Source organism: Drosophila guanche, unplaced genomic scaffold (genome assembly GCF_900245975.1).
Source record: "Drosophila guanche unplaced genomic scaffold, DGUA_6, whole genome shotgun sequence".
In the NCBI taxonomy this organism is placed as follows: domain Eukaryota; kingdom Metazoa; phylum Arthropoda; class Insecta; order Diptera; family Drosophilidae; genus Drosophila; species Drosophila guanche.
In genome coordinates, this window is record NW_022995743.1 from 9,498,156 (window position 1) to 9,520,439 (window position 22,284).

At 42.5% G+C, this 22,284-nt stretch overlaps 1 protein-coding gene across 3 annotated transcripts in view; it reads right to left on the reverse strand.

Moving 5' to 3' along the window:
- Positions 1–22,284, reverse strand: part of LOC117591519 (terminal nucleotidyltransferase 5C) — a 42,167-nt gene that overhangs the window by 11,777 nt on the left and 8,106 nt on the right. Inside the window, exons 1-2 of one of the 3 annotated variants that reach the window (XM_034284830.1) lie at positions 20,864–20,879; positions 6,929–7,020 (exon numbers count right to left, since the gene is read on the reverse strand). The exons of 1 other annotated variant lie outside the window; for it this stretch is intronic. In XM_034284830.1, the coding sequence (XP_034140721.1) occupies positions 6,929–6,967 (39 nt within the window). In that variant the 5' untranslated portion in view covers positions 6,968–7,020; positions 20,864–20,879. Of the gene's footprint in view, positions 1–6,928; positions 7,039–7,627; positions 7,633–20,863; positions 20,880–22,284 lie in introns of those variants that run through there. One more of the 3 variants, XM_034284822.1, reaches the window with a different exon arrangement.

Below are 22,284 nucleotides of genomic sequence, written 5' to 3' on the forward strand. Positions count from 1 at the left end.
TCTACCATCTATCGATTATAGGTTTCATGGATTGGATTTTGAACTGAAATCAAGTTAAGTCTGTGATCCCCCGATCAGCGAACCTTTATTCTTCCTATTGCTACCGCTTTAGTCTATAAAGGCCATGCCAGTCTTTTAATTTAATTTAATTTTTGAAATTATAGCACAATTTTTGTAATTTCACTTTCTTTTGACGCGGAACAGACGGCCGAGCTACGTGGTTAACATTTCGAGTACGAATCGTTATGCAATCTGATTTCTTTGGCTTGTAAATTACGTCATTCCCCCCAAAAAAAAGATATTCAAATACGAGCGAGTATGTAGGTACATATGGAGACGATCTAGCGCTGATCTGCGCTAATGGTTTAAGTATGCTCTAAATCGAAATTGAAAACGAAATCTTATTCTGCCAGCCCCGCACGTATTTGGCATTCAGATGCCGTCCACTTGAATCTGCCAAACTGCTGAAGAGCGTACATACTCGTACATACCCTTGTGTGGCTGTTGAAACGCTGTTGATGGAGGAGGATTGGCTGGCCACCGATTTTGGTGGGCATTCAAGTGCGAGCTGCGTAATCTGCTTGCTTATTAGACATGAGCCGATGGCTTCGCGCTTCGGTTTGCTCAGAGCTCCACACTCGAGTGGAGCACACACACACACACACTCCACACTGCACACCACAACACAACACGTTTGCATTGTAGTAATCATGGCATAAAAATAGAAATCCGATTTCAATTATAGTTCTCATCTATCATACATATATTCAGATACACAGATACGCTTCGATAAACACTTCGATCCCTAGGAATGCCTCATCATCTTGGCCTAATATACATCTCGCATCGAAAGGTTAGTCGTGTTGGGGGAAGGCAGTGGCAGAGTTCGTTCGTGCCACATTTTGGTGGCTGCTTCGCGGAGCTCGTTTTCTCGTTTTCTCGTTTTCTCGCTTTGCGCTTGCGATTCGCTTTGTCTGCCTTTTTGTTTTGCTTTTATGCTGCGTTTTGTTGCGTTGCGCTTTAGTTGGTCTCTGTGTCAGTGGAGCTCTGAAATGCCACCTTGCCGCACTGTCTTGCCACAGCATTCACCAAACGTTCGCCCCATGCCATGCCACGTACATATCTGTGGCAATGTGGCAAACATTCGGCTGCAGCTTCAGGCAATGCTCCGTTGCACGACGACGACGGCGACGACGGATTGGTTTCAACTTTACAAACAAAAAGTGAAAGGAGTTTGCAAACATTTCGTATACTTATTATTGCTATTATTATTACTAAATTAAAGGAAAACATGAATTTAATTTGACATTTGCCCAAGGGAAACTCCCTCGGCGAGTGAAAGGAATCCCGTGGATTATGGATCGAGTGGCGGAAGCCATAGAATAACTCATTAATTCCACAAAGGATTCAAAAGATTCATTCAGCGTTTAGTCGTAACTTCATGTGGCTTCTCGGCAGCAGCAGCAGCAGCAGCAGCAGCAGGCCACAGCTTGGCTAATGGTGAAAATGACTGGAAAACGCTGCTTTTCACTTAGGAAAAAAGGCAAGGCAGCAGCAGAAACAAAAGGCAAAAGCAAGAGCAAACTGAGAGCCCAACCCAAACAAGCCACAAACTGATGCTGATGTTGTGCCAATTGTTTTGTGTATGTTTCAGTTTGTTTCTCTCTGCCTTTGTGGGCTGTGTTGTGTTGTGTTGTGTTGTGTTGTATTGTACAATGCACCCGAGAGTCATGCACATGCACATGCCAAAGCATTGCGCCACAGCCTGCACCACCACAGCCACCACAGCGAAGCACCTGAGAGACGAGACGAGACCAGACGAGACCAGACGGCTCTATGTCTCTGTGTCTGCGACTCCGATTGAGGCAACTGAAACCGAGACTGCATGTGAGATCTCTCGAGATCCCTTGACAAGCATTAAAATATGCAAAAACTAAGCAAAACCACACACACAGAGATAGACAAAGACCATAGATACTCGTATGTGGAAAGTAAGCAGAGAAGAAATATTCAAATATAAACGAGACTACAAAAGTCAAAGAACTTTGACTTTAAAGCGATCCTCATCGATTATCGAATCTTGAATTAACCTAAACTAAAATCATCTCAACTGTGTGTGTGTGTGTGTGTGTGACTGGAGGGAAACTTCTATGTGCCACTATCAGGCACAACTATGTGTAGTCCCGCTTGGCCGCTGTCTCGGTTTCGTGGCCGCTTAAAGCGCGAAAGTGAAATCTTTTCTCGGATTTCCATTTCCATTTATACAAAAACGCGCTTTTCTTTGATTGTCTGATGTTTTCGCGCTGCTTCTGGCTGTCTTTGTTTTGGTCACTGAACTTTTGTGTTGATGGGGGAAAAAACAATCGATACTCACACGATAGCCAGACGATGGCTATTGCGACAGCAATAGCGATTAACGATACCGATATGCATGGAGAGGCTTACCTGAAAGAAGAAAAAGCAAAGCAAAAGAAGAGTTTAATAAAAGAACGAAGAAAAATGCGACATAATTGATTACGTATACGACAACACTGAACACTGAGAACCAAAATGGAAAATCGTATTTTAAAATATATTCAGAAAATAGCCGAGAAAGAAATAAGAACGAAGGCAGGCGCCTGGCAACCGCAGCAGCATAAAAACCAAACAAAACAAAACAAAAAGAATAAATAAATATAAAGATAGAAAGAGGAACCCCAATAAATGAGATCTAGATCGAGAGCAACAGTTGAATGAGATTCAGCCAAGGCAGACATTTTCTTTCAATTAATTTATTTTGTTTTCGCATACAGTGCCCACTCACAAAAGCGACCCCACCCCTTGAGAGTGAGAGAGAGTAATTGCTGCTCTCCTTTGAGCTGCCAGTGAGTATCTTCTGTAGAAATTGTCGCATTCTTTCGGGTCCGATCTAGGACAGACAGCATTTGTGCTCTACATATTGTACCTGTATCTGTATCTGTATCTGTATCTGCTGTATCCCCATATAGATTGTTTAGTTATTCAGATATTATTGTATTTCAGGTTTTTAAGTGCTATTTAAACAGCTGAAAGTTGTGTTGTGCGTTCCCCATTTGCCACATTGTCGCGCAAAGCAAACAGTGGGGCAAATACAAGTAAAAGTTCTGTAAATTTGGGAAAAATAGTATGCCCCTGCAGGCGTTTTTTGTGTGTAAAATGGCACCTCACCTCACCTCACCCACACAGATACTTTTGTATCTGCTGAAAGTAGCTGTGTGTGTTGTGGACCTGGACTTAATTCAATTAGGTGCCGCCTCAGTTCTTAACTTGAACGTATCCATTTTTAATTAGAACTATACTGCGAGTCGCTTGCACAGATACAAATGCACAAACAGCTATCTCTACATGTACTTACGTATGCACGTAGAACAATCAAAGTCAAAGATACATATGTATCTGTATGTTAAGGCATTTGTATGTATCTTCAAGCTGGTTCAGTTTTAGTTTTCTTTCTGTGTTTGTTGTTGTGTGTTTTTGTGCATTAAATAAATGCCGATAGGCCGACGGACAACGAACGAACGCAGTGGCCGACCTTCGCCGTGTGCGGCATACAACGTCGTTGTGCGCTGAAGGTTGACAATCAATAACAGCTACAAAAACAACAACAACAAAGCCAGCAACAATAGCAACATCAACTGCAACATTAACTAGAGCACAGCACAGACAAAAACAAAAACAAAAGAAAACTTATCAAACTCGATTGCATTTCAAAGGGTTTTTAGTTTTTGGTTTTTGTCTGCCTTTTGCAGCTACTTTGGGGTTCGTAAGGTTGTGATGGGAGATAGTAGGGGGGAGGCTCATGCATAATGCAGAATATGTTAAAATTCGAGTCGAAAATACACGAGTGGAAATGCCCCTCCAGAGCAATAGTCGATATGCAAATGGCGAGCCAAAGTAACCTACATAAATAAATATGTGGAAAGGCAGGAAGATCCATCAAGATTCAGTCTGAATCGAAGGATCAGAAGCAGAAGGATCCAGTGCTCAGAGATAGGCATACAACAGGAACAAAATAAAACCAATGGCTAATAGATGCGAAACTAGAACTAGACGAAACAAAAGGGTGAAGACAGCAACGACTTGGATGGAAATTCGTTACTTAAGAATATGTAAATATGATGGCAAAGATATAAAACTACTCATGTAAATGTATACAATGATAGATTGATATTTATCTAGATGGATTTGCCAAATGCGTTTCACAACTGGAACCCACTGGAAGAGCAGTTGAGGCTCAACGTGAGTGTTGCCTGGCTCCCCTTTGGTAGCGCAATCAAAAGAGAATTATTCAACACGCAATTTACATGTATCTGTATCTGCAGCATAGGTGTACTTTTTATGTGTCTGGTGTCTGGTGTTTGGTGTCGAACCATCATTAGGCCGAAACGTTTTCAGTTATTTTTTATTTCTGTAGTTTCTTTCGCTATTATTTCTGTTATTTACAAGTCACGAAGTTGGGCCACGCAAACTGCAATTAGTCTTGAGGCAAAAGAGACGAGACAGAGGTGCTCGTGGTGTACTCCTCAATGATCCTAAGAAGATTGTATAGATTGTACACACATACATCCACATATAAATCAAACGACTCCACTCAGACGTGAGACATAGAAGGAAAATACATGGTGGAAGAATGGTTTTGAAATTGCATAATTACATGTCGGATCTGGGCATAGAGATATGTAGATTCAAATCCTAATCAGCTTAGGTTACCGAACCCCTCCGCGTGGCACGTTCTTTCATGTCTTCTGTAGTCCCGCCCTGGGGCCATTAATGCTCGCATCTCGAGAGATATAAACACATTTCACGGGTCTGTGTCTGCCCTGGGGAATTATTATTATGTATGCGGACAGCCTGCTGCCCACGGTTGAATGGGGTCATAAGCCAGCAGCAAACATCACAGCGGAGATACAGATACATCAGGCTCAGGTAGATTTTGCGGGACCAACTGCTAACTGGGGATGGTGGCTTGGCTAATTTAAAGTCAGGTTATTAACCTTTCACAGAGCACGAAGACCGACCGACCGCGTGGTCAAATATGTGCCAAAGACAGAGTCCACACCATACAGTGGGACATTTGCATGTGCGCAAAACATTTGCAGATATATACAGAGACAGAGACAGATACAGATACAGATACAAGTGCAGCGGCAGTGGATCGATGGCTTAGTTAGTAGATTGTGGAATTTCTTTACGTGTTTGTGTGGCATGTGGAAGAATAGACTGTGGAAAGCAGACAAATACACTAGTAAAAAAGGCAAACAAACAAATGGGCAAACTGTTTAAACAATTTCCAATGGGGAGAATGTGCAGAGTGCCCAAGTTCTAAGCCATACAAAAGACAACTGTCTTTCAAAGTATCTCATTATCTCTGTGTATCTGTGTATCTTTCACTCTATTTATATTTGTTTATGCTTTATTGTCTCTGCGTCCCTTTTGTTTTGCCTTATTTTCTTGTATCGTCAGCCGAGACTTTGTATGAAATATTTAAATTCCCATTGAGGTGGAGACAACGTGAACAAACTACAAACTACAGACAAGAGACAAACGTTGTGCCAAGTGTTATATATAATGTAATGTAATGTAATTAGTGGGGGGGTTGGGGGTGGCTTCAGTAGTTCCACCCAACGTCAAATGTAGGGCCCACGGCCTACCCTTACACGTGACCAGACAGGGGCTCCCAGACTGACCAAGACACAAGTCATGAGGTTTCACTGCCTGAAAAGCACTACTAAAAGCACAAACTGACTGACGTACACATAGGTTCGCAGTAGCACCTGAACCCGGATATGTACCTCTGTCGTAGTTTGAAAGATACACACAGTTACCCCGTGTGTATGTGTGCGTGTGTGCGTGTGTGCAGACATTATGTATTTGAAATTGATTTTGAATTTCAATTCACAGTTTCGAATTCCAATTCCAATTTGAAATTCCAATCCAAAACCAAAGCAACTGTGCGCGTTGCATTCATTTGAATGTCGTACGCGAAATTTACGTTTTGTTTTTGTTTTTGTTTTTCCTTTTTTTTTTACGTTTTTAAACTAACAAGAGCACCGCACAACGCAGTTTGTTGGTCAAGGAATTTTTGAAATGATTTCAATGTAAATGCATTAATGATGAAATCCATTCAAAGTAAACTTTGCTTACAAACTGATGAGTTCTTGAAAATACAATAACCATGCCAGATCGCTGGCTTGTCTGTTATCTATTATAAATTGGTAATTTTAATTGATAACTCTGATCTCCAGGGCTCTATTTACACGCACTTAATAGTTATTCTTTTGAAATGTGCTCTATCGTTTGGTTATATTCATGAGATACAGTTCCTCGCTGCAAGGATAGCTGCTCCTTTGATCCCTTCAGCATGTATGCAGACTAGAATTGGCTCTACAATTTGCATATTCTAAACAACTATGCTGGGAAATCTATTGATTCTCCATAATTCAATCGTTTTTCAATGGAAATTCTCTTCGATTGCCTGTTTGTATCTACAGATTTGATTTTTTTTCCTTCTCCCTCCCCCCTTCTTTGTGAAATTCAATACAACAGCAGCAATAATCATTGCAAATTCTTCAAAGCTAATGATCCACAACCGAAATACAACAATAAAACAGCTGAGAGACTCTGGCGACTGCCATAAACGCACTTAAAGACACATTCATTTACAAACAAAAAAAAAAGAAGATACTTTAACTCAATTTTGTCATTTATAGACACAGCGTCAAACGGACAGATAGAGGGAGAGACACACAGAGAGAGAGAGAGAGAGAGAGAACAATAAACGTAGATACCAATGAATATATTTTTGCGCATTACATTTTCGCAACATATGGCAAATGCTGCAGCGGGGCAAAGGATGAAACGGATGAGTGGCGGTTGAGTGGGGGCATATGGGCGTGGTCTTGACATTTACCTTAGCATTGTACGTTTTCAGCCAATTTTCCGGTTTCATAAGAATGCTGGATGGATGCGGATGCGACAGGATATGCAGAAGAATAACCACAACAACAACGACGACAGATAGCTACGGCAATCAAATGCGCTCTCAACAGGAGCAGCACACTCTTCACTCTTTAGTCGAGTGCTTAGAGTACCTTGGAGTACAGTACGGTACGAAACACGCAATTAATTCTCAACCTTTTTTTTTTTTGTGGGATGCACGGCTGTTTCTTTCGCTTGACTTCTTTCAATTGCACTTTTTGCACACTGATAGAGCACCGTTAGAACGATACGCACATACACACTCGCGCACAGAAAAATGCACACTCTGTTTTTATTTTTGTTGTTTCCTTGCACACGATGACAAACACTTGTTCTCCTCTGTTGGAGAATCTCTTGAGAATCCACACACACGTTGCTGCCCTAGAACGGCGCCAACATATGGTTCAACGGTATCGCCGCCTGGGGTGTAGCCTGCCAAACATATGTTGCGTGTCCCACTTGACAGGCAAACAAGAGTGAGTGCAAGAGTGAGAGCGAGAGTGGCGGCGTGGGAGAGAGTGTGGAGATTAACAGTTAGTTAGTTGTGCGAGAAGCTCGTCGTCTGCCTGTTGCCAGAATGTTCCTTTTGCGGGACGCTCTGATGTGACTGTGACTGTGACTTTGCCTGTGTCTCGTCTCCTGTTTGGGCTTTTGCCTTTCGTTTTTAGCTTTCTGGCAAACAATTTAACTTTTTGCAGATTCTAGCAGGGTTTTGCTCTGGTTTTCTTTTCGAGAATAACTTCGGTATGGCTTTGATTCTACGTTTTTTCTTTAAATTTATTTTAATTTATGTACTATATGTATGTATATCTTTCTGTTTGATGTGTGTGCCTCTTGACTCTGACTTTCGCACGCGGTCACTCTCTTTGAATGACTGAATTCAACGGCATTTGGCGCTGGCATGAAACTTGACTACGCGGCCATTCCCCAATTGAGTGGCGAAAAGCTTCGGGCCCCACAAAAAGCTTCGCAGACGCGACGACGATGCTCGCTCAGTTGAGTGAAACTGAAATGAAACGAAACTGCACGTCGCTGCGGCTTCTGCTACTGCTACAGCTACTGCTTCTGCTTCTGCTTCTGCTGGCTCTGCTCGCTGTTCATTTTCTCGGTTTGCTTACTGATCCCATTCGAAAGTTTAATTATATTTACCCCGCCGACACTAGTTGCTATGCTGTGTTGTTGTTGTTGTCTCTGCCGCTGCCGCTGCCACTGGCTCTTGTCGAAACCGGCAACGCAGCAGCAACTTCGCAGCAGCAGAGCAAGCTTCGATCAGAAGACAACAACAAACAAACCAACGACACAATTACGTCAGCAGCTTGTAGAGACTGAGAGTGAGCGGAAGAAGGAGAGCGAGAGAGAAAGAGTGCTGCAAAGCTTTTGAGGCACTTAAATAGTTCGGTCTCTTTGCATTCAAATTTCGACCCAAAAGAAAATTAATTAAATATCTAAAATTAACTAACAAATATTCACATTTAGCATTGTCTGTGCGTTGACTTAATCAACGCAGTGCATTTTCTCTTGCTAAAGCCCAGCCAAAAACAAACTGTTTCAAAAGCTTCAGCTTTATCTTTAGCTTTGAGTCTGCTGCGCGCCTTTGCAACCATTTAAATGTTGCTTGGGTCGATTTTCTGTCTTTGTTTGGTAAACTATTCAACTTGATTTTATGTTTTTTGTTGAGGCTTATTTTTAGACACAATCAGTTTATTTCTGTTTCAATTTTCGCGCTATTTATTCTGCTCTTCATCAAGTTGCTTCCATTTTGGCAATTACTTGAGTTTATTTATAAGACAAGTGTGCTTTAAACTTGAAGAAGAAATATAGATTGATACAGATTCCACTGTAAGCAAAATCAGTAATTTGTTTAAATTTTAACATCAGAAACTTTTTGCCAATTGCAGGATCAAACATGCCTGCTTCACAGAGAGTTTCAATTTGCTTGCAAATTACACTGAATATTAATAATAATAATAGTTAATAATATTAAGTTTACGCATTGTATAATTTGAACACAATCTAGAATTTCGGAATCTTTGAATGAATAATTTGTATATAAATATTATATATTTATAATTTTCATATAGAAATATCAATTAAATATTTTATGTACATATTTATGTACTTTTGGAAACAGATAACAATCTTTTATTTCTGCCGCTGTTGATGCCCCTCCTGCTATCAGCTACAAATGCAGCAATGCATGACCACAATAAATGGACGGGGAGTATTGTTCGTAGAGAATGAGAGAATGAGAGAGAGAGAAAGCGGGGAGAACTTATGCGATTATCGAGCCTCAGTGGGCATGTCCCCTTGGCAACGTTAACAAATTATTGCTTCCCTGCCCACAATGTTGCTGTTGCTGCTGCTGCTGCTGCCGCCGGCAGTGCTAAGTGCAATTAGTTGCCGCTGAGGTGAGCGACACGTGTAAGAAAGCGAGCACAGTACTACACGCTCAGAAGGTTCTTTATCTCAAACAAATGTGCATTTGAAGAGCACGAAAATCACTGTACATAGCAGCTAAAAAAACACTAAAGCGATAAGTGAGAATCAATTTCATATCGATCTGCAAGGGTATCTAATTGCCCGCAAAGCTGGGCTTTCTTTCATTCTGGTTTTTCTGCATTATTCGTTTGTTTGTTCATATAAAAATAGTCTCGACTTAAAGGCTTACAATGAACAACACGAAACAAAAGAACAAAACAAACAAATGCGAGAAATATGTACAATGTAGTTTGGGTGCAAAGCGAATTCAAATTCGTGGGCCAAACATGTGACTTGTGCGGCCGCGGCCAATAATTAATTTATAAATTACGTTCTAAACTAAAATTCCAAGCTTGAAGGTACCAAACAACAACAGCAGCAGCAACAAGAATAGCCGCAAAACAAAAACAAACTTGTCTGCAGAAAAGACCTTGCTTTCGATTTTTCAAATGTGTTTACTCCACTCACAGTGGCACACCGCACACCGCACACTCACACACAAACACACACACACTGGGAGACGCAAAACAAGAAACGTTCAAATTGCTATTTTATTCACTGAAACCCGACTAATATGAATAACAAAATCGCAATTTAAACCAACAACAAAAAAACTAAAATTAATATTGGGGGGAAAAAAATGATGTACCTCGAAAAAAAAGTGTCTGAAACAGTTAATAGAAATACAAAAAAAATAACAAAAGCAACTACAATCATTTATTTATACTGTAAAATGTATACAATTATTGTCTGCCACTCCGCTCTATAGCGTCTGCTTCGGCGTTGCCTTGCTAAGTCACGTTTCCCCTCACTCTAATTGTGTCTACTCCTTTTTTTGTAACGGTCTCTGAGAATGTACTTCTCGTGTGTGACCTTTCAATTTTTGTTCCTCTTAGTAGCCCACAATTATTCTCTGATCCTCGAATCTTCATCAAGTCAGCGTGCTCCGCTTATTCTCCTGCTCCTTAGACCCTTCCTAGTGACTCTTTTTCGTTATAGTTTGTGCCTGTGGCTTCGATCCGATGGGATAGGTCTGGCCTGGTCCGTTGCTGTGACCAAAATCTTTTTCTTTACTTTTGTGCCTGTGTGCGTCTCGCTGTACGCCTGTACGTGGCTCCCAGCTTAATAGTTAGTATGTGTAGATAGATGGCTTTTATTGTAGAAAAACACAAAAACAAAGCAAAAAATGCACCTTTCAAGACTGGTTTAGTTATTCGCTTCTGTCGAGCAGCAAACACTTGCACTCTCTCGCTCCTCCAGCACACAGCTCTATTGCTCTCTTTGTCTTTGCCTTTGCTGCTGAGCTGCCGCTGCAGCTCCAATGCAATCAAATATCTGTATGCACATATGTCTGTATCTCTAGCTGTGTGTGCGTGTGTATCTTGGCCATATTGGGTGTTGGCCAGCAGCTGTTGTGGTCGTTCTTTAGTCGCTTTTATAGTTAGTTGTTGTTGGCCATAGAAAAAATGTCGTTTGATTAGAGGGGACTGCCAGATAGAGAGCGCGACCGAGCGACAGAGGGAATGCAAAGTGAATTGGCGGCTTATGGCCCAAGATCTGGTCAAGTGGCTGCTAGAGGGGGCACAGACACCCCACAGTGAGGCCGAAGTAATCGAAAACATCCTGAAACATCCGAAGCATTCACTTGCCCAGTCACTTCATATTCTAGACCCCAATCGTCCTCCACCTTACCTGCGATTGTTCACAATTTTTGCGTTGCCGAGTTCATTATTTAACAGATAATTGCATTCGCTTTTTATGCAAGAATTTCAAATTGCAAAAGGCTCAAGCAACAGCCGACAGCCTACAGCCCACAGCATACAGACAACAAACAAAAAGTGAAAGTCAAAAACAGCAGTCGGGGGCAGCATTACGTATACGCAGCGTGGATCACGGCGGCTCGGTCTCGGCCTGAGCAGCGAAGAGCAGCTGGCTGTCCGCCTGGCGCCGATCGCTTGATCACAGCAGACTGAAGAAGAAGAAGGGAAGTAAGCGGCGGAGGTCTTAAGCTGCCTCCAGCCTGCATCCTGTCTGTATTCCAGACACGTTCTTGCACCGTGCCCATGGAGGTGGCGGCGTGGACACAGATTTACGATCTCCTCACGCCTCATACGCCTACGCAGAAACGACCTTAATTCTGGCTGTGTGTGTGTGTTTGATAGTCTCTCTGGTCTCGCGTCTGTCCGTGTCCGCTTGTTTGTGTGGCACGTCAAGAAACGGCTCCAAGGGCAGAACCAGACGCCGCAGCAGCAGTGCAACGCATGCACTCAACATACATACATTTCGAAACAGTACAGACTAGTGTACAAAGAACAACGCCAAGAGAGGGCACACAGAATGATTGGAGACTGGGCTTCACTGTGGAAACGCTCACTTTGCGGACTTTGCAGACACATTAGAATGGCTTTCAGTTGGAACTGGTTGCAGCAGCTGCTCCACCACTGCACCACTGCTCGGCTAGTGTCCTAACAGCCGCTGCAGCCTCAAACTCAAGTAACCAACAACGCCTCCATGGAGGCAACAGCAGCAGCAGCAGCAGCAGCCTCCGCTAACGAGCTGCTCGTGCAGCTCCAGGCACAGCACCGTCTCCGTCTCCAACTTATAAATCCAAATCCAAATCAAGCGGCAACTGAAACTGCGGCACAACGCACCAGAATTGCCATGAACCAATTTGATAATACACAAAGCCCCACAACTAACACACAGACACGCACAACAATTACAATACCCTGGGTCTGAAATAAAACTTTGTGCAAAATGTAGCTAAGGGTTTGTTTTTTATCCTTAAAACCCCATAGAGACAGTTCCAAAAAGCTGACAAATATTTTAACTCAATGTTTGATGGTTGGAGAGTTTTATTTTAGGTATCCCATGGGTCGAGAGTGTTCTTTCTTGTCTTATTTGAGCCTCCTTCTGGTTGGAAATTGAAAGTTGGCTATCGAGTCTGGGTCTGGGGAGAAGCGTAGCCGAACGAAGCGTAAGAAAACACTTTGGCATCCTTCTGTGGCGGCACCTAGCAACAACAACAAATGTATATCCTGTCGCCTTGTTGGCGCCGCATAGAAGAGCGTGGCAGAACGCAGGAGAGAGCCAGACAAAAGCAATCTGCCAGCTGCAAATCACAGGCCCCAGGCCCGGCCCCAAACAATTTCCTCTCTCTTTCACTCTGGCCTATCCTCACTTGCTCTCAGTGTGTGTGTGTGTGTGTGTGTGTGTGTGTGGGTGTCAAGTGCAAAATACTCGTAAATTGCTAACAAACATTTACAGGTTTTATCGTGACGACACAAAGGCCAAAGGTCCTTCCCGCTGAAGCTCAATCTGTTGCTGCTGCTCCTCCTCCTCCTTTTATCCGTTTCGTATCCGTTCCCTTCTGCCTTTTGGGGCTGGCTCGTTTCGTATTTGCGTTATGCTCGACTGAGTGACTCGACTTATTTGCAATTTACTTTCGGCTAAAAATAGAACCAGCATCGCCTTGAGCGTGGGCAGCCCATCGAAAATAGACAGAAGGAAGAAGACAAGGAGAAGAGCAGAAAAGAAATGGACCATACAAAGTGGCACAGGACAGAGGGAATCTCCCTACATAAATAATTATCTGTTGAGCAGAAACGACAGCTGAATGCTCTTATAAAGTATTGATGCAAGTCCCGAGTCCGGCTGCCTGCCGAATTTCCGTAAAAAGTAATTATAAACCCCAAGCGTTGTCCTCATTTCCACGGCTAAATAATCGAAAAAGTTATCTCCTTTCCATTTTCAACTTTCACCTTCGTTTGCGCCATGCGCCCGCCCACTCGGCCAAACTTTTCACCTTCAGCCTCGCTCGACAAGAAGGATAAACGCTCTCTGGCAGGAAAAGCCAAGGGAAATTGCCCTGAAGGATATGCGGCAAAGAGGCGGGGGAAATTGAGCAGGACATACCGCAAGCTCTCGCCCGTCGTCAGTCAGGGTAATTCGCCACACCGAATGACGCCAACGACAAATGGAGTAAGTAATGAAAAATCGATGAGCCGGGCCTCAACTGGCGTCCATACGGGAAACAAAAGGGCCATTATATGGTGAGGGAGAGACAGTGAAAGAGAGGGACGGGGTTCCCCTAGTCAACAGGAGGTTGGCAGCCGACAGGCGCCCATTGGCTCTTGTGGCTTGCCATGGAGTATGAGTTGCATGTTGGACACCCGATGGCCTGGTGGCGCCTGCTGCCACAGCATGAACAGGAGCCAGGACAGGCGGAGGCGTGGCCATTGGTCGTGTTTGGCGCGCCCATGTGGCGGCATCGGCATCGGTATCGGCAGTGGGCGTGGGGCGTGGGGCGTGGGGCGTGCGCAAAACCAACAATACTACTCACTCGTACAACATTCAATTAAGTGCAATTTAACCTTAACTAGTGCATTACGTAAGTTCCGTCAGGATTGGATTCGAGCTGGAAACGGCAGAAGGGGCTGTCCCGGCCCAGCCCGGCCTGGCCATATAATTATCGTGGAGGTTGCTGCCCCAAGGGAATACGAATAAACATGAAGATAGCTACTGATGTAATCAGATCTATGAATTTCCCCTTGACTATCAATTCGCATGAAGTTCATTGATTCCCCATTTGGGGTTTTACTTTTTCCAGCATGTTCTGGATCCATTTGGTAGCTGAATCTAGATATAAAAAAGTATATCCGGTTTATCTTTTGTACATCTTGCTTTGCCTTGCGTATCCATGGATCATCCCAGCGCACTGGCTTGGGAATTTATCAACTGAAGTGAAGTGCAAACACTCTCCTGGTGCGGGGTTTATCTCGTGGAACATCCGGTTAGAAACTCTATTTAACCAACACCACCCACTCGCCCTCTCTGACGCCCACTCGCAGCCCGACAGCTGGCTGTTATCTCTAGTACAGCCGCAACATGTGCGAATTATTTGAGCGCGGATACGTTGACTGAGCATTACAATAGCCCCAAATTACCTAAAAATGTGAAATGCATTTTTCTTTATGGGACATTTATCTCATGGAACATGCGCTTGGAAATCGAAATATCGCCCACGCACCATTTCCCCCAGTGGTTAATCGCCCACACACAAGAACAGAGGCAGGGACAGGGGTCTATCTGCTATCTGTAATGTGGCACAGAACATACGCGAAATTATTTGAAATCAGGTTATTTGCCGCTTTGTGTAAGTTCTGTGATGCATGCCCACGGCCACAGGCAGCCGCCCTACGGCAAGGCAACGGCTACACCCACGCTGGAGTATTACGCATGCTGACGTCATTATGAATGGCCAAAATTGAAAAGCTCCGAGGAGGCAAAGCAGCCCCCCACACCGTAGCCGAATCCAGAGCAGAGCACCAAACTGCGTCATTCATTCATGGGGTCCCTGCGCTTTGTCGTAGGTTGGGCACACACCGGCAGCCACAGTGACAGAGAGAGAGAGAGAGAGAGAGAGAGAGAGAATGGAATGGGTGTAGTGAGGTGAAACCTTTGCATTTCATTCATAAAATGTTTGTCGAGTGGGTGTTCAAAAGAGTGACAGAGCGCGATAGCTGTTGCTGCTGCAAAAACTGCCAGATCCGAGTCCTTCGTTGACCTTCGCCAGTGCGCAGGCCTCGCATTTTGAGCTTTTGCGAATCTGAGTGAAAGCTGAAATACAACGGATACAAACAAAAACAGAAACAAGTAACCTTTGTGCAGCCTTCGTTCCACGCCCATTTCGTTGCTGTCCCTAACTAGCTAACAAACACACAAAACTTCGTAAGCCGGCTAAGCTGCAGTGGCAAGCATATGGCCAGAATTATAGTCGGACCAACCCTCGAGCACATTGTGAAATTGTCAACGCCATCAAATGATCAAATTATGAGCCGCGCTAAGAGCTGCTGCTGGTGCTGCTGCTGAACAGCAGCTGAGGATTGCTTTGGATTGGATCGGAATGGAATGGAGTGGAGTGGCATCAAGTGGGTCTGGCGCACATCTCGCTCATTCGATTTCAAGGTTGGATTATTCGAAATGTCAAAATTGCAGATGCGACGTCTTGGAATCAAGTTTGCACTTGGCTCCGGATCGAAACAAGTTATACCCGCAAAGAGCATTAGAGCACAATAATACTAATGATGTGCATGATAATCGCAAAACATGATGAAGATAACGATAATTATAATGATAATGATGATGATGATGATGATGACGGGGGCAGCGGACGGGGGGACGGGTTCCCCGTTTGGGGAACAGCGGGTAAAACCTTTTTAGATTCCACAACGAAAAACCCGTATTATAATTTATTGTGTAATGAATGCAACAAATGTTTGGAGCAGAATTCAAACCACATCCGACTAAGGGAGTACTCTACGCAGCTAGTCCCATTCAATCCATAGATACTTTGCAACATAATTGCTTTAGTAGACACAAAAATATTAGTCGGTATTCAACAAAACTATTAACATTATCTTTAGAGTCGAATTCTAACTAACTAACTAACCCTCTGCAAGGGTGTCCAAAGTACAAATGTGTGTATGACTCGCCTCTCTGTCTCTCTTCGATTCTTCGCCTTCAATGCAATAAGCATGCAAAACATATAAGAAAAGCAACAACAACAAAATGAAACAGCAATTCAAATACAATGTACCGTTGTGCCGCTTCTTTATTGAGCAGCAGCAGCAGCAGCAGCAGCTAGCACACAAAATAATTGAAAGTCAAAATTGAAAGTTTTTTGGGTGGGTTGAGGTAAGGTTAGCTGCCTGCTAGTTTATGGAACTTCTTTCGAGAGGTGAGAGAGAGAGAGAGAGAGAGAGAGGAAGAGGAGTATGAGCTGCCAGTTACTACTGCAACGAAGATCGAGACTCGAAAAATGCAGTTGAGCTCAGCATTTCAGTTGATTTCTTTATCTTTTTCTTTTTCTTCTTTGCTTCTTTGCGTTTTAGTGGTTCTGTACAAAAATGCATACATATATTTTTGAGAGTAAATATATATGTACATATCTATATATGTATGTGTATGTGTATGTAGGCATGCATATAGACAAAAGTGAATGTCCACCGAAAAGTCCTTGAAACCTGAAACCGATCTTTCCAGTTTGGAGAACACAGTGAACCGCACCGCAACGCTGCTGCTGCTGCTGCTTTTGCTGCTGCTGGGGAGCTCTGACTCTGGCCCGTTACTGCAGCAGGTCTTTTAGCCACTGTGTTGCTTTCAGCATTTGCCATAGACCAGCTCCAAGCACTGCCAGTCTCAAGTCTCAATCTGAATCGGTGGTAATCCTTCATCATTCACCTGATCGGACATGGAGAGAGGGCCGCCACTTACTTGGCCAACAAATATTTGGGTTGCGCCGAATGGGTGCGGTTCGAGTGCAGATAAATCAAAAGTACAATAAAACAAACAAGCAACGACAGGCCGAACACCAAGATACCCTAAGTCTGCAGATTGCTGGCAAAATTTAGATTGCTAAATGGTAATTCGCTTAACCGATAACTGCAAACGCCCATTGAAGCGGATGTCCGTAAAGTGTGACAAAACCCTGGCAAAAATATATGTCTGTACAAATATATGAATATAATGGATTTCCAGTAGAACTGAAATACACACACAGTCACACACACAGGGCCCCTCCCCTTGGGCCGGCCGTGCCATAAGCCCCGTAATGCGATTACATAACCGTTGCGAGCAAAGAAAAAACAATTAAGCGGCGGGCCACAGCATCCACAGTCACTGTTGGGCCTCTCGCTCGCCCGCTCTCTTCCTCTCTCTATCTTTTATTTGTGTGCCTGTTTGTGTGTGTGTGTGTGTGTGTGTGTGTGTGTGTGAGCGTTACAGATAAATCAAAGCGCCAACAGTTTTGACCAAAACCGAAAGCTTAAAACTCAAAATGAAACAGAAAACAAGCAGGGAATTTTGCGACTATGGGATACCCTATACCCTTAACAGTGAGACTCGAGTCGTGTTTTTTGGTTTTACTGGTTCTAGGAGAAGCCTTCTAGAAGTATTTGACTGCAATCAACAGTCTCCTCAGGCTTTATACTTATTCTTATGCAATAGCTATTGGCTTTGTTCTTAAACCACTAAATGTCAGCGGTTAATGCTTACAAGATGCGTAATATCCGAAAAGTCGGAGTTCCTACAGGCATCCCATTCTGCCTACACAAATATGTAGTACATATACCCTCCTGTGGCTCAACATTGTGGCAGGTAGTACATACAAACATATAATGAAACTGAAACTGAAGCTGAGGCTGAAACTAAAACTGACGCTGACTCTGAAGCTTAAGCTGGGGCGCAGTCGTAGTAGCCACCTGCATGGAATTGACATTGAAGGTTGGGTTGTTGTTGCTGTTGCTGTTGTTGTTGTTGTTGATTGTTGATTGTGGCCTGGAAAAGACCGACCAAGAGACCAGGCCAAACCTACAAATGTTTGTTGCTGTAATGCGTTCATGCCATATTGTTGCTGTTCGCCTTTCATTTCTTGCAATTGGCGTTTTAATTTGCCTGCTTAACCACATCAACAGTTACAAAAACAACAGCAGCAAAAACAACATGGCTCCGAATGAATATGCATGCCAAAGAAAATCATATGAGGCTTATACAATAAGATTAAAAACTATACCAACAGACAGAGAGCTCCGTCCCGCCTCAATTAAAATTAGCCGTTTAAGTTTAAGTTTCAATTTTGACATCAGCTGAAACCACTTATTAAGAGCCAAGTCTGGAGGGTGCTGAGCACTCGATTCAATGATAAATAACTTAGAAATATTTAAATTAACGCAAAAGATAATAGTGATACGAGAACAGCTTCCATATTCAAGGTAATCCAATTTCAAAGCGAAAGGTATTCATGAAACTTCCAGATAAGAACTTTCAAACTGAATTTTGTAAAGGTATACGAAAAAGTTAGGCAACGATGGAAAGGGAAAGGGGATACATCATAAATGATGTACAAATGAAATACCTTTTTTAATACTTTATATAAAATATGTACACAATTTGTTCGATTTCCATCGATATGCGAGTAAAAAAATACAATTATAAAGAGCCCCTAAATTCCAGCGCCAAGTAAATGCGAAATATGTAATTAATTCGCGCTTTAATTGCTTCGACAGCAACGGCAACTCTAGCAACTGGTATGGGGTCTCCCCCGCACCCGCACCAGCACCAAGACCCGCACCACACAAACTAACACCGCACCACACTCCAAGTGTGGAAACCCTTCAAAAACAGATACAAAAACTGTTTGGCGCTTCTTGAGTTTTATTTAACGAGTAATTTTGCGCATTAGCAGCAAAATAAAGTTAACGAATCGCCGTAAGGCAACAAACAACAACAAAATTTGTGAAATAAATAAGTATATAAACAATAAATAAATCATACAACACACATGGGCTTTGGACATTCCAGCACCTGTTGAAAAAATAAAGCTATTTTTTTATTAAACAAAAATTCCAAGAAATCATCCAATGAAAGAAACCAAAAAGCCAAATGCATAAAACGGTTTCTTGCACTGTGCTCTCATACATACAGCACCGAGACTAGCATACATACAGTTGTGTCTGTCTGAGTACGACCTTGCCCAAAGGCAATCTTCAGGCCACAGAAAACAAGACTGCGGCAATAAAAGAATTAGCAGCTCAAGAGATGCTTCAAGCGTAGCTGAAAAATTGGCAGCACCAACAACACACAATAAATGATCTCTTATGTATTCTTTTGCTCCGTTTCTTCTTTTATAACAATAGCGTAACAATAAACGATTGAGAGTAAAGTGGATTTGGAGTCACAAATAGATTTTTCAACAGAACGTTCACGTTCTCCGTTTCATCAAAAAACATCCGCATTCTGTATCTACCATACGCTCCCATACGCTCGACACAAATAAAACTTCATAATTGTCTAATTAATATCAAAGAGGGAGGAAAACGTTAGTTTTGATTTCAATGCTAATAGTAGTAGTACTCAGCGTAGAGTAGACGCACGTGACACTGCTGACTCACTGGCGATATACAAACAGAACAGATCGGAACAGATCACAGCTGAATATTCAATTGTTAGCATGACAGCTGACGAGCGATTTCGAGTAATTATAAATGCGATGTTGCATGAATTGCAGTTGTACTGCACTGACAGTGCCAGAGATACATATAATATTCCATCACCGATTCCGAGTGTAAGTTGAGCGAAATAAACGTTCTGCCACAACAACTTTTAGCATGGCAAATAATTACAGAAATGATCACAGCTAAATGTTGTATCCTGTAATGGCTGTGCATGTCTTTGTTTGAAGAGACTACTAATGCGGTAAAGGTTCCGGAAAAATACTTGATAACTTCAGTAAGGGAATATGAGCAACTATCCGGGATAGTTCTGACGAAGTCTTCTGCGGAGGACTTTCGTTATCTACTTTAAAGTTGGCTTAAATTGAACGCCAGTTCCATGTCTGACACACAAAAATAAATCGTAAAAATAAATGATAGCAGTAGGTTTTAGACACAATTTGTTTCTGTTTTTCGCTTGCAAAACGCAATTTATTTTAGCTTGTCATAATTATAGGAAAATTGGTTTGAATTATTCCTCCATATTTCGCTGCCCAGTTTTGGCTACGACTTTTTTGTGCAAGTCAGAGTGAAGCGTAAACAACAAGCAACATTTAACGAATATCCCATCAAACGCGATTCAACCCACTTATTATTGTTGAAATATTTCATTTAACCTTACTACAAATTTTGTTGTTGTCGACGGCAACAAAAGAGCCCAAAATATACAAAAAAAAACGAGACCCAAAAAGAAAAAACCGCGAAGACAGTCCACCAAAAATGTTGATAATTACCGGAAGTAACTTGTGTCACGCACAGATACACACACAAACACTCACATTCGGTGACATATAGACAGTCGATAGATACATTGTAGAATTTTTATCAGAGAGCAATTTGGCAACACATTAGAATGTATTTTCAGGTTACAGAAATTCTAGGAAATACTTCAGCACTCACAAAAGTAATTGCATATCAGCCCAGGAACAACTATTTCGTTGGAAATTATGGGAATGTGTGAGACGTGTTAGACAGACAATACAATCCATCAAAGTAAGGGAATTCCGATACAGCTGGCAAAAAGGGGAACTTGCCTCAAGAGTTCTCCGCTCATTTATGGGTCCAAGGCATACACTCAAAAACAAGCTTTGACTTGCACTCCCTCGCTAGAGCCGCTGATTTAAATGTCAGAGAATCCGCCGATGCGGCTATAAAGCAAGCCAGCAAAGCGTTAGTCAAGCGCGTAAATGTTAAATGTCTTTTAAATACCAAATTGAGGAGGCCACCGGCCACCGACATACACATCACAGAAACAGACTGCTAGAGAGTGAGAGAGGGGACAGAAAGAGTGAGGCAATCGTATGCTCTGAACAAAATATGAACTCTTTTTGCCTAACAAGAAGCAACAACAACAACAACAACAACAACGAAATACCGATTGCAAGTCAAACGCAGAGATTAGAGGCAAAACTGCAACAAAAAAACCAAAAAATAACAACCAAAATTTGAAAGGTGCACGCGAATGTGCATTGCAAAGCATTTTGTTGCATTTGCTACAAAGGAATGCAAGTGGCAACGTCTAGCAAGTAATTTACCATACACACAGATTCATACACACACAATTGCTACCACATGCACGGACTTGGTGTTCGTTTAAGAAAAAAAAAATCAATTGGTAAAGGAGTTGTACGCCAACTTGTAATTAGGGAGCGTACAAATCTGCGCAAATTAGATATATAGGGAGAAATATATCTAAATAACCGTTGATAGTTATTATTAACTAATAAATAATAGTAACTACGATGACAACATACAAGCCGCTGATGAAATGAAAGTGCGAAGCAAGATATAAATAGTTGGATCGTAAATGTCTTTTCTAGAATATCCGATTTGAAGCACCTCTGCTTTACCTTGTGAACTGATTGTTAAGCAATGCAATGTAAAGCCCCTAGATAAGGGTAAACCATTACTAAAGCACTTGAAAGCCACTTCCCTAAGTTATCTCTTCCAGCGAGCACAGAGAGAGAGAGAGTTCAATAAACTGCATTGCAATTGCGTTACAATTCCGGATTCTGCTTTGGTTTACAATCGAAGCGTGTTTACTCGATCTCAGCAATACGAGTATTAGTAGTACCGAGAGATCAGCATTTGTGCCTCTCACAAATGTCTGCTCAATCGTTCAAGTACTCCCTTCTGGCTCCCCCTCTCTGTCGCTGTCTTTGTTTGGTTGTTATCAGAAATCACTTCAATCTAAAATCTACAAAAGTGCCTTAAAAATAAATACAATTTATTTGATTGGAATGCCCCCGCGTCTGTGGCTGCTGCTGCTATCAACAGCAAATAATTGAACTTGTATTTTCTACAATTCTCGCCAGTACCTCCTCTATCTCTCTCTCTCTCTCTCTCTCTCTCTATCTGCATGTTCCCCTCCCCACTCTTCCACGCATTGTTATCGCAACAGCCGCAGCGGCCGCAGAGGAAAGCAACAAAAACAATAAATAAATATATTTGTACATGTGGGAGACCGCAAACATTTGCAAGTTCCTTTGCTTTCTTCACCTCTTATCGGGGGGCAGTGCGAGAGCTCAGCATTTTGATGGTTTTGTTTTTGTTTTTATTTTGATTTAATTTATTGTTCGTGTGATTTATGTATGCAGAAGTACAGTGAAGATCGCTCGACAGACACTGAAAGTCCAGGCACACTGTTGCCCAAGAGAGTCTTGACTGTAGCTATTGTGGCCCACAACGTGTGGAAGGTCTTATTACTTATTTTAAAAGGCACCTCATGTCATGGCCCCAACAACGCACACAGAGACTTTTT